Genomic DNA, 12,781 nt, shown 5'->3' with positions numbered 1-12,781 from the left:
GCTTTTGTTTGTCTTAAGACAACAACCTTTAGGTGGATTTAATTACCACTGCGTCATTTGTCTGTGTTTAGATGTTTGTGTACGCTGCTTGACTGACATGTATTATTAAAGCTCTTAAATGAAGCCGAGCCCTGATTACTGTGATCAGCTGAACTTGTGTGTTTCCTGCACGGATGAAAACGATGATGAAAAGTCAGAACGTCAAGTCAGCTGGAGTGATATTCAACGTTCAGTGTGTCCTTGATTCCCTTGTGATATACTACTACATAGAAAATAAAATTATATGACATGAACTGGGAGGGAAAGGGGGGATTTATGTGGGTGGGGCTCCCACTCTATTAAAATAATAAGGGAAACATTGACTATGTCAATCATGTCATTTTAGCCCCTAAAATTACTGGATCCTTGGAGACCGCCACACTCCATACATATTCCATTAAACTAAATGGTGTCAAGGACAGTTCAATCAAGAAGTCTTCAACGGCACAATCTAATTAATTTATCTTAAAACACCTGTGAGTGTGTGCTGGGTGTGTGGGTGACATTATACTAGTAATATAATGGTGTCACATCGGATTAAAAATTTCCAGCTCAGATTTGCCTGTAGGAAATGACAATGCAAGTATAATAACAAGTTAAGTATGAGCACAGGATCTTATTATTATGTAATCAAATTCATCACATTCCAGTGCACAGCTAAGTTGTTCCACCACTCTCTCACGACTAACAGTTTCCCTCCCTCTATTCCATCATAAATAACAACTTTTGTTGTTTTTTCCCTCGCTCATAGTATTCTCATCGCTGTCAGTGTGGTGTCCACCGTCCTTCCTGCTGTCAGGATTAAATCTGCGCACACTACTGAAAATATAACCACCTGTTCGAGGATCTCTGTTTTTCCTGTGTCAATAATACACACGCTCTGAGCTTTAGCAAACCTGTGAAGCTGATAGAAATGTAAAGCTGCTTCTCTGACACTAAGACTGTGAACCCTAAACTTGTCGAGACACATCTGTACCTGCAATTCACTACGCTGTGGCAAAAAAAAAAAAAAAAGTGTGTTCTCATTCTGCAGCACAATTGTCTCAAAGAAAAAAAGAAGAAAAAAAAAAAACAGACAAGAGCCATCAGGGAAAGAGGGGTCTGACAGCAGAACCTGTGAGCCGGAGGGACACACGCGGTCGTGATGGAGGCTGCACCAGAAGGAGACGGGCTTGCTTGTTATATATTTCGAGATTTGGGCCGAAAGACTGCCAAATGTGCGAGTGTGTGTGTTGGACGGCGTCCCTTTCATTGCTTCAGCCCCTCATCTGTCTTTCCATAAGAGATCGATGCTGGAAGTGACAGGAAAGGAGCCGATCTAAGAAAATACCGGAGCAAGAGAAGGGGGCAAGAGAGGGAAAAAGTGCCAGATGGAGGTTTAAGAATAGAAATGTCACGACAGGTGGATGTGTGAAGCAGTGCAGGGATCCTCCTCTGAAGCTGTCATCTTCACACCGCTTCCATACCTCAGAGGTCTACAGCATCGCCCCCCATCGCAGACTGCTACACCCACCGAAAACCAGTCATGGATCAAGTATTTCTTCCTTTTAAATGAACTAAATAAACCCCACTGATGAACATACGTGTAGCATGAAGCAGTAGATCATTGCCATCATTTACTTCCTTCTGTGTTCCCCTTAACCTCGCAGGAATTAAGTTTTAGAAATGGTAATATAATAATAGAATTTGCTACATGTCTTAATCTCCTTGTTCTGGATGTTGATAGTAATATAGCTGTCTCACATATCAGTGCTGAGGAGCAAAATGGTGAACTGCACACAGATCCACAGTAAAGATAAGTAGCCTTATAACACTGAATGTGTGAAAGTGTTTTTTTTTTTGTAAAGGTAGATAACCACCAATGGATGCCAATCTCCCTTAAAAGAAAATGAAACCCAGACAGGCCCCTGGCAAACCTGACTGAGGCTTTCTGTTCTGCCGTAAACCTTGTCTACAATATCTAAAAGGTGCCTCTAAGGTTATCATTTAGATCGTGTAGTCCAAGAAAAAAAAATAAAATAAAAAAATAGAGAGTAGCAGATTGCCCAGCCAGACATTTATCAAAGTTTTAAGGTACGGACACATCAAACCGACATCAAGGCACGGCAGCCAAGGTCGACTGTGGCGTTGACTTCACCCCAACTGTGTCTGGACCAAAGACTTCCTCTTTAACACTGCGGACTACAACCAGCAAAACCGCTAGCTGGCACATGCTTCCCGCACCTTCGTGACAAGAAATAAGTTTCAACACCAGCAGGTGGAAGCGGTCGGCATCCATAATTTAAAACGGGAAACAAGTAGCTGGGAGGCTAAGAAGCTACAAACCATCACACAGAGCTGGATTCTTCTCAGTCATAGTCTGTTATTAGTTGGTCTACAGTTTAATCATCCAGATGTTCGTGTTGGTGTGAAAATATTTGCGTATTTGAATAATACAGAAAAATTCAGTTGAAAATGCTACACATGAAGCAGAATCCATTGTGACTGTACACCGATCCAGCATAACATTATGAACACGGTCCTAATATTGTGTAGGTCTCCCTTTGGAGCCTTCTGAGAGTGTCCTGGTTTTAATGTTATGCCTGATCGGTGTATTTTCAGTTTAATTTAATAATTCCTGTGAACATGGTGGCAACTATTGATTAAAAAAATAGCAAAAGTGTATTACTTCCACTCCGTAACGAGAGCTACGAGGAAACTGTGAAATTCAGTGATTTTTTTTTTTTTGGGATGATCTCATCCGTGTAAAAATCCGATTAATTATTCATTCGCTTAATGACACCATTATGTTGAGAAAATTACGATTTTCCCCCAAACTCTGTGTTACACAAGCTCACGACGAACAAAGACATGATCTTGTATATTCACAACAAAAAGCTATTTTGTTTGATCTGTTTCATGTCGCCTCCGTTCCCGCTAACATGTTTGTGCCTGCTGTGGATGTCCGTCGCCTAATTGAGGCGCCGATCCACGGAGCAATCTTTGAAGGAACCTCTGCTCGTCCCTTTAGAAAGGAACGGTGAAGGCGACACACGGAGAGCAACTGAGTGATCGCGCGTCCACGGAGGGATACGTAGATGGGGTTGGGAAGATGACAGCGGGGATCGCGGGCACGTAATGAGCCGATCAAACGATTTGTGGGGAATGAAATGGCAGGGTAGCTGAGAGCGCCGGTAGACTGTGCTGCCAGGGAATCCCTGGTCTCGGTGTGACTTGTCAGACGCCTCGGCTCTCGCTGGAATTATTTCTCCCACAGCACCTGCCTGGTTTGCTGCTCTTCCCTCCTCCGCTCCACCGTCCTTCCACTAATCTTCTCTGGCTTTTCTGTTTTCTTTGTGCTGGCAGATGCCTCTGATTTAAACGTGGTCACTAATCAAGGCTGGTGTCACACATTGTTTCCTTTTTTACTTCCACTAACGCTGTTGGACGTTCTTGTTGTCTGTTGTTCGGTTTAATTGCACGTCCTCAAACAGGCACTTTGCCAGAGCTCCTCCTCTGAGAAGCAACTAATTAATCAGGCTGATATTAGCCCTTATAATCAAGTACAACAATGGGGCGTGCTCGCGGTGCTGTTGCAGATCTGCAAATGAGCACTGCTGCTGGTTGCTCTTTCTCAGCCATTGTTTCCCCTCTGCCCTTGGTCATTATGTGTCAATAGTGTTGATAGCGTCTCCCTGCCCCTGCAGCTGCTGTCAGTTGTCAAACATGAAATATCAATTTTTCTGTTATTTCCATGATAATAAGGGCTAAAGAGTGGATTGCCTGCAAATCAGTGGCTCAGATGTTGGCTGCCACAGTTGGAGACAAGAGAATATACTACAGCAAATAATGCAGGGATTTATTGAAATGCCAGTTGGACTAGGACTAGGTTTAGGGTTAGGTTTTTGTGTACGTACCTGATGATTGTGAGTTCCTCCTCCTCCTCACGCGGACCCTTGATTAGCTTGTTTTCCCTGCGTTCCTTTTTCAGCCCACGTTTCTATAAACGCCGTTGCCCCGCCACAGATCTCCCTCTTGCCTTTGCGCTCCATGGGAGCGGTTTTCCTCGTTACATTCGCTTTGTGTTTTATTGGGTATGAATTACACCGGTTACACTCACAGCAATCAAGCATAACATTATGACAGCCTTCCTAGTGCGTTGCCTGCTTTTGCTGCCAAAACAGTTGCGACTCATCAGAGAGTGGACATACAGTGTTTGCCAACAGAATGGTGTCAGTGGGGGCCTTTGGGTCCTATGGGTTGAGGGGAGGGGCCTCTGTGGATCATCTCACAGATACTTGTTCAGTTTGGAATCTAGTGAATTTGGAGGCCAGGTCAACACCTTGTGCTATTTTCCATGTTTTTTGACACACATACAACTCTTGTTGTATATGTGTATGTGTCAGACTGCGTACTGCTGTCCATCGCTGCCATCAAGGAATGTACTGGGGTGTGGTACCTGCTCAGGTCTAGGTGGGTGGTACATATCTATGTAACATCCACATGAATACCAGGTCCAAAAGTTTCCCAGAAGATCACTGAATTGTAAAAAGATGATCAGTGTTATTTGCTTCTCCTGTTAGAGGTCATAATGTTGTGGCTGATCAGTGTATGTTCTAATAAGAATGATGTCACTTTGCTGAAAAGTGATTTCTGACCAAAAATCAACACAAAAGCGCAAAAATAACCTAAAAAGCTGCATAAATCATTAATAATAATAATAAAGAAAGAATAAAATGAGCTTCACTTTGGATCCATTTTCCTCACCAGTTAATGACCACAGTTCAAATATGCACTTCCCTCTCTTGACTTCAGTCAACCGGATTCTGCAAACATTATTTTGCTCTAAAAGCTTTGCGCCGGCCTTGCGTCACAGGAGGATTTACATCCACTCTTTGCCATAAGGACTGAGCTTGTTTGCTTTGAATTTTTTATTTTTTTTCTCCCGTGGACAAAGGTGTGTGGACTAAACCATATAGACCGGTGGCATAAAACAAAGAGCCGCAGCACTGCAGTGTTTGTCGTGGAGGTTGGCAGTGTGAGCAAGCAGTTTAGATTAGGATGAATATTGAACGCATTTTAATAGGGCTTTGGGACTCACACCTGTGGCCCTAAGGTAAAGGTGTTTTAACTTACATCTAAATCTACTGGGTGTAGAATCTGGGATGATGTGCAAGAAAATTATGGCATCAATATATTAACTACAAAACTATGTCTTTAGAGGAAAGATCCGTGATACGTTATTGATTATATTTATGGCTTGATATTCTGTAGTTCGTCTTTCCTTGTTGAATCCTGATATTTTCTACCTCAACCGAGGACTTTAATTGTATTCTAGGGATCAATACATGCAATGCCAGCACCGTTTTATTTTGCTGATAACAGCCTCACTATCTGACGTTTCCCCTCCTTACCCCCCGACAGATTTATATGAAATTATTATGGCTAATGCAAACAGAACATGCTGCTCCGCATTAAAAGCGTTCGACTGGCAAAAACGCGGCGGGGAGGTTTAATTAAGAAGCCGCCGCAGAAACTGCAGCATGCTCATCATGGCAATAAGAGCTGACTGTGATCAGTTATCAAATATTTTCTGCCTCCTTTTTTTTTTTTTTTTTTTTTTTTTTTTTTTTTTTTTGGTCAGTGGACCGTTTCATTCGTAATGGGGCAAGAATGAGCACCCGCAGTGATGAAGAGCTGGGGGTGATGGGGCTGCAGGAAATCTTCCTCGGGATAATAATGACTGTCTCCAATGTGACCCGGCGCATTAGAGAATCAGCCTTAACATTCTTCCGTGAAGAGGGTTCTTGTATGATGGGTTATTATCGTGATTATTTTTTTCCTCAGTGAACAGTTTTGTTTTTTAATGGAACGAGAATTAGACCTTGTAGTGAGTGGTTAGGTGAGGGGCTGCAGGTCTTCCACAGCACCATCTCCACGGTGACCTGTTGCACGGGCTGATATTGTTGCGTCGCGTTTGGTGTGAAATCAGATCAGGGTTTTAGGTGTGTTTCAGCTCCAGTAGTGACTCGAGGGGTGTTCGTAAATCTATTAGACTACGCTTCTCTGAGGTCTAAGGTAATCATTTGTGCTGCCAAACCAAGAGTATAGTTTATTACTTTTAATCCGAAGGGAATCGTAATTATTCTTCTAGACCAGGGATCTTCAACGTTTTTCAGGCCAAGGAACCCAAAACTCATGACAAGATTAAGTAGGGACCCCTTACCTACTATATGTCTTCTATATTAAACTCAGCCTGGTGCTTTTTATAAACATACATTATTATCATCTTGCATTCAATATTAAGCTATTCAAATAATACACAAGTTCATGCACAGCAGCTCGTGGTTATGAGCTCTGATGCTGACCCCAGTGAGAAGGTGCGGGTTCGAGTCCAGCTCAGGCCTTTCTGGGTGGATTGTGAATGTTCTGAGTGGGTTTTCCGGTTTCCTCCCACCTCCAATTAGGCTAATTTGCGACCCTTAATTGACCATAGATGTGATTGGCAGCTGGGATAAGCTCCAGTGAACCTAGTGAGGATAAGAGGTAGTAGGAAATAAACTATTCAAAATTGTGGGGAAATGTTTTTTAAAAAAAATGTCTAATCAACCTAAAATTTTGGGACCCTCCTGCAGTACCTTCATGGACCCTCTAGGGGTCACGGACCCCCTGTTGAAGACCTACGTTCTAGACTACAGGATGTCTTTTCTTATCAGCTACAGAGACTGTGTGCCCTGATGATATTGCAACCTACCCTCTGAAAAGAAATCACACCTCTGTGTAATACTCTGATATTCAACTCTTCTCTAACATCTCACAAGTCATTCTGAGATCTGCCAAAAGCTCTATTCCTTTTCTCTACGCCGTTTCCAGGGATGAATTGTGTTGTTTTGTTTTTAACGTCAACTGCCAACAACTGTATCAAAAAATAAATAAAAAACATCCTCAAAATAGTGGGTCAGAAGCTATCCAAACCGGACAGAAATTTTTTGGCTTTGCCGCCGTTATTTTCTGCAATAAAATTCTCCTCATGCTCAAATTGCCTCTCTTGGCACAAACAAATCTGTTCCGTTTACATCAGCCCGTAAAAAACAGCTGCCCTCTCCTCTGGCTGGCCGCTCCATCAAGAAGCTTTTAGCTTTCACTGACAGGAGTTTGCGATGCCTATTTTCTCTGCCTCAGGTCTTAATCTGTAAAATCTCTAAACAATCCAGATCTCCCTAACCGCATGTCCTCCATCTTATCTTCTTCTTCTGTCTCTTCCTTTTTGTCTGTGACCTTCTAACTTTGTCTCCTCCACTGTAGTTTAACCGCTATTTATAGGAATTATTTGTTTATTCAAGTTAGCAATGAGAACACACACACACACACGTGGCAACTTCAACTTGAGCTCTGGCAGGCAACCACTCGAGGTAGAAATGGCATTCATCTGTGCTCTTGCTTGTTGTGCTCTAGATTACAACAGTCGTGAAACAGCACCAGACTCATTATCCTCTCCTTTTGTGTTGAGCGGCTAACCGCAGGGAAATGGGAAACTTTATCTCTTTCTGATTCAGATTTCCGCTCATTTTTCTTTCCTTTTAGCTTGGTTAAATGTCAAAGATTCGTTCCCATTCAGATTAAAACCCTTTCGCTTTACACTCCAGAGATGTCTGACTCCCGGGGTGTCATGACTGGATGGCATTAGACGTTTTACAGCACAGGGTCAACTTAACTTCACACACACAGCCTGTCGCTAAGGTCGACGCACCTCCCGAAGCCTGGAACAGACGAGCAGCTTGGCAAGCAAGGGCAAATAAAAAAGTAGCCGTCCCTTAAAGGAAGGTCGTCTTTGGCAAATTCATCTCGGAATAGCAGCGGGAATCCACGGTTTAAATTCTTCCGTTGGTTTTCGTTGAGCACTCGAGCACAGAGAGTGACATCTATGTCACAGACGGGGTTATTAAATCAAAGACAAAAAGAATTACCAAGCTTGCATGTGTAATCTCTGATGAGAGACACCTCTCTGATGCATTCATATCTGCTTTTGAGAACCAAACTAAAGGATTAATTCATTTTTTCCCCAACATCCCTCGGTACACGTTCACAATTACAAAGGAATATGAACAGCATATGAGACAATCAGCTCTTCTTTTCTTCTTCTGAGGCGCGGCGAACAGAGAGCACCGAAATGAAATTCTAACGGGAGAAACTAGATTTTAACTAATCAGTGAAGCAAGGAGATTCATGACTGCACATGAAGTGTCAAACATTCACGAATGAGGCCGCCACGCTGCACCAAACACGTTCCCACGAGGCTAAAAAGAAAAAAGAAAAAAACTGTCCCTTACACCTCCAAGAAAACAACTGATTCTGGCCGACCCCAATTATCCACCCTTCACCTCGGGCTTTGAGGTGAGACAAGAACAGGGAACTGCTGCCCCTCCAGGCCAGAGGCCAACCCAGCTTGTTCGATACAATTACTGCAATTCCCAAAGGATTGAATGGGACCGAATGCTCTAGTCTGTCTGATCAGAAATGACGAAGGCTCTCAGTCATAAGCATAGCCCCAAATAATGCAATGCTGCCAAGCATGTAGGCAATTTGGGTGTTGGGTATCTGATATACACTCACTGGCCACTTTATTAGGTACACCTGTTCATTTAGGCATGTAGAGGTGATCAAGACAATTTGCTGAAGTTCAAACCGAGCATCAGAATGGGTTAGAAAGGGGATTTAAGTGACTTTGAATGTTGTGTGGTTGTTGGTGCCAGACAGGCTGGTCTGAGTATTTCAGAAATTGTTGATCTACTGGGATTTTCACACACAACCATCTCTAGGGTTTACAGAGAATGGTCAGAAAAAGAGAAAATATCCAGTGAGCGGAAATTGTTTGGAGGAAAATGCCTTGTTGATGTGAGAGGTCAGAGGAGAATGGGCAGACTGGTTGGAGATGATAGAAAGGCAACAATAACTCAAATAACCACTGGTTACAACCAAGGAATGCAGAATACCATCTCTGAATGCACAACACGGCAAACCTTGAAGAAGATGGGCTACAGCAGCAGGAAACTGAGACTACAGTTCGCTCAGGCTCACCAAAGTTAGACAACAGAAGACTGGAAAACATTGCCCGGTCAGAATTTGGCGTAAACAACATGAAAGCATGGATCCATCCTGCCACAGAATTAAACTTGACACTGTCCGACCAAATTTAAAGGGATAGTTCTGTGTCTGTGTGGTTGTATGAGGTATTTATTAATAGTCAGAGCGTTACCCACAGTAGATGGCTATGGACATCCCTCCAATTAGGAGATACAAACACATTTACCTGCACAGGAGCCAAGTTTATTCAAACAAAATTAATTTGGTTAAATAAACCAATTTTACTCACATCAAACAACATCAGTTTAAGTCTTTATTTCAAATATCATCACTGCTTTATTTTGACATCAGACATAATTTTCTGGCTGAGATATGAAGTTCTGCAAGGGAAAATTACCTTTTTTTGTCAAAGGAGTTTGGTGGCTTTGTGGCATGGATCGATATAACTGCTTCATCGGAAAAGACTGTGACAGAAGGATAATTTGGCCTAATATTCCAAATATAGCGCACGCATAAACTTATAAAATAGGTTTTGTTGCTGACACAGAAAAGCCATTCACTTCTTTGCTTTTGTGCTGGTACTCCTCTTGGCTTCTCCAAACTGGGGGGACGCGCAAACCACCATCTAATGCAGGTAATGCACCGACTGTGTTAAAACATCTCGTACAACCCCACTTCAAGGAAAGCAAAACGTCCCTTTAATCTGCTGTCAGCTCAGCGCCACTGGTTGCTGCAAGTGTGAAGCTGATGGACTTTACTGGTGGAGCATTTCACAGTTTATTAACCCTGGTTTGTCTCCTGTGAGGAGGGAAGATGGGGAGGGAAAACTCGCATCAGTCAGAGATGAAGGACTTTGGGACTGGGGCTTCTGTGGCAGAGTTAGATGATGATATCGTGTGAAATTGTTTTTTTTATGTGACCCCGGGTACTGATTCACAACAACAACCAAAATACCCAGAAAACGTGTATCTCACAGAATTGCGCGCACACACACACATGCACAAACGGCTGAAACTAAAACTGCGCCTCCAGTTTCTCATCTTTGTTTAGACTTTTTAGGGTTTGTCCGCGTCAAACACCGTGAATTTGCAGCATCAGGCTCATCTTGGCAGTATAATTCATTTACCGTGACAGCTCACAGAGTTAGAGGACTTAGCCCAAGGACAGATATTAATGATAATGTGCATGGGGAATGCAGGCAGTGTAGCTGTACACTCCAAACAAGAAGAGCCTCGTTTTGACTTTATTTCCTTAAAAAATGCTGCAACAAGGTGAGTCATTTAGATAACAGCCTTTTTTTTTTCTTTTTTTCTTTTTTTAACAGATTAGATCAAGCAGAAAATCAATAAATGAGACAATCATGATGCAAACAGGGCTTCATATCCCCGGGCTAGGCAGACAATTAATAATTTATATTTGCTAGTTTTGAAGGTTGCTTCATGCGCAGAAACAAATGTCATGTTGCAAAATATAAAAAATAAAAAAGTATTCTCTACGGGATATCATTGCATCACTGGGAGCATCCTTTGTATTACTGTCTATTTATTTGGGATGTGCAGTGGTCAAAGAAGCTGCGCCTGTCCCTATCTCACCATCTGTAATTAAAGAAAAAGAAAATGCCACAGCACTGCAAGGCACGCTGGCACACTGATGCATGACACAAAGTAAAATGACAACGATTCAACTTGCTATTGCAACCTGTTAACGCAGAGTGTCTTCTTCTGTCCGTTTGCCAGGGATCTGTCCATGGTGCTGAACTGCGGATCGACGGATAGACCTGTTCGTCCAGCACCACCCCGCAAACGAACCTGAATTCAGTGTCTCATACACGAAAAGCCATATGGATAACGTCAATCACGAATCCCAATTCCATCACCAATACGCACAAATGCGGTCTGTATCTATTTTTTTTAATTTTTTTTATTTTTAGACAACACAAAACTCGTATAGTTTAAAGCCTTTACTCACACGAAAACTCCGAAGAGCAGAACTCGGATGCCAATCTCCAAAGCCAATTCTCGCATGTTTTTCCTGCGGTCTGGGGGCGACACGTTCATGATGCAGAGAAAATCCGTCAAGTGAGCTTTACAGAGGCGGTCCCGGTCAGTTCTGAAGGTTGCTCGCACTTTTGTAATCCACCTCAACGAAAGCCAGCCAGCGCTCCCAGAAGCGGTGGCACTCAATCACGCATGCCGCGCGCCTCCATTGCTACTCGGTCACCTGAAGCAGTCTTCCCTCTCCCGCTCCTCTCCTCTCCTCGCCTGTCTCCGCTCGTCTCGGTCTATTTCAGTCCCCTTGGGCGATTTCCTATGTGGCAACAGCTGATTTTCTGTTGATTCAAAGTCTCATTCTGTCTCCCGGCCAATTACTCAATCTGTGTTGGAGTTTTTGGGCGCGGGGGACATCGCGCGAATATGAGGGGAAACGCACAGGTGTGGGTTCGAACTGAGACGGAAAGTGGTGGGAGACGGCAAAGTAAAGGGAGAGAGACTCCAAGCGTCAGACTGAGACCACCTCTCTCTCTCTCCCTCTCTCTCTCTTTCTTTCTCAACCTCCCTCTCTCCGCATCCCTCGGGTTCATTTTGGAGAATCAGCTGACGAGAGGTTTCTGGAACACCACCGAGGACCCCACAGGAAGCTCAGTGAATATAAGCCCAATAATAATAATCCAAGTTCACAGCTCGCGTGAAAGTAATGCGATACTTGGATGAACTCTTCTTGTCCAGTCTGTCCAGCCAAGTGGGCAAACTTCTTCTCGTAAATAATGAAGCAGAGAACGTGGCACAAAGGCGGAGAGCTGCTCTGAGGTGGTGTAGGCCCGGTGGGTGTTTATGACCAGGACACGGTCACACGGCTGGTGGAGCTAATCCATCAAGGCCGGTGTTAGGCAGCCCGACACATGATATTACATTACTGTGCCAAAAGAAGGCCAATTCATGGGAGTCCTTCTATCTCTTGGCTCTTCCCCATGGTCCAATCATACCACTATAAAGAATCTAGCACCTCGGGGTCTGAGCCGGACAGTGATAAAAGAGCGGGCAGCAGCAGCACATACCTGGGGGCTGGGAAACCTGGCCAACACTTCGTGGATACACATGAATATTTTATGCCATCTAAAACTGGCCTCCCTCCATTACCTGCCACTCTGATACATCCCTCCGTGGGTATATGAAGTGTATGATTGTGTGGGGGAGAGAGAGAGAGAGAGCACATTGTGGAAAAAAAATTCCCCCTGACCCAAAAACTTTCCTGTCTCCTATCTGGGTCGTGAGCTCGACAAGCTGGAAACTGTAGATGCAATTTAGAAGCCGCGCGTCCCGGCTGTTTAACAAGGCATCCTCCTCCCGTTAGCGAACGTACGACTAAGATAAATGAAAGTGTGCGTGCGCGCTGGCACGCAGCGCAGTTTTTTTTTTTTTTTTTTTTTTTTTTGATGTGTTACAGTGGAGTTTGAGGTGATGTGCCTGAAGTGTTCGCCGGCTCCCTAATAAGAGCAAAACAAAACAAGAGGAGATGTGAAACGGCGCTAGGTTGGGAGGTGAGATCCGGCTTCAAAGCAATGAGGCTGGTGGCAGTTTTAGTTTAAACAGTTTTTTTAAAGAGTGTGGCGCGTTTAATACGAGCTATCAAGATGGGTTTTTTATCTCACGGCATCGCGGTGCTCGGGATTTAGCTAATT

The 12,781-nt window shown here is 43.6% G+C and overlaps 1 protein-coding gene across 1 annotated transcript in view; it reads right to left on the bottom strand.

Annotated features, from left to right (window-relative positions):
* The window catches only part of plpp4 (phospholipid phosphatase 4), a 52,956-nt gene extending 41,346 nt beyond the window's left edge, over positions 1–11,610 (bottom strand). The window contains exon 1 of the mRNA XM_047602169.1: positions 11,071–11,610. Coding sequence (XP_047458125.1) covers positions 11,071–11,159 — 89 coding nt within the window. The 5' untranslated portion in view covers positions 11,160–11,610. The remainder of the gene's footprint in view (positions 1–11,070) is intronic.
* Between the last annotated feature and the right edge of the window lie 1,171 nt (positions 11,611–12,781).

The sequence above is a fragment of the Mugil cephalus genome, chromosome 13 (assembly GCF_022458985.1).
Source record: "Mugil cephalus isolate CIBA_MC_2020 chromosome 13, CIBA_Mcephalus_1.1, whole genome shotgun sequence".
In the NCBI taxonomy this organism is placed as follows: domain Eukaryota; kingdom Metazoa; phylum Chordata; class Actinopteri; order Mugiliformes; family Mugilidae; genus Mugil; species Mugil cephalus.
This window is presented reverse-complemented; position numbering and strand designations above follow the sequence as displayed.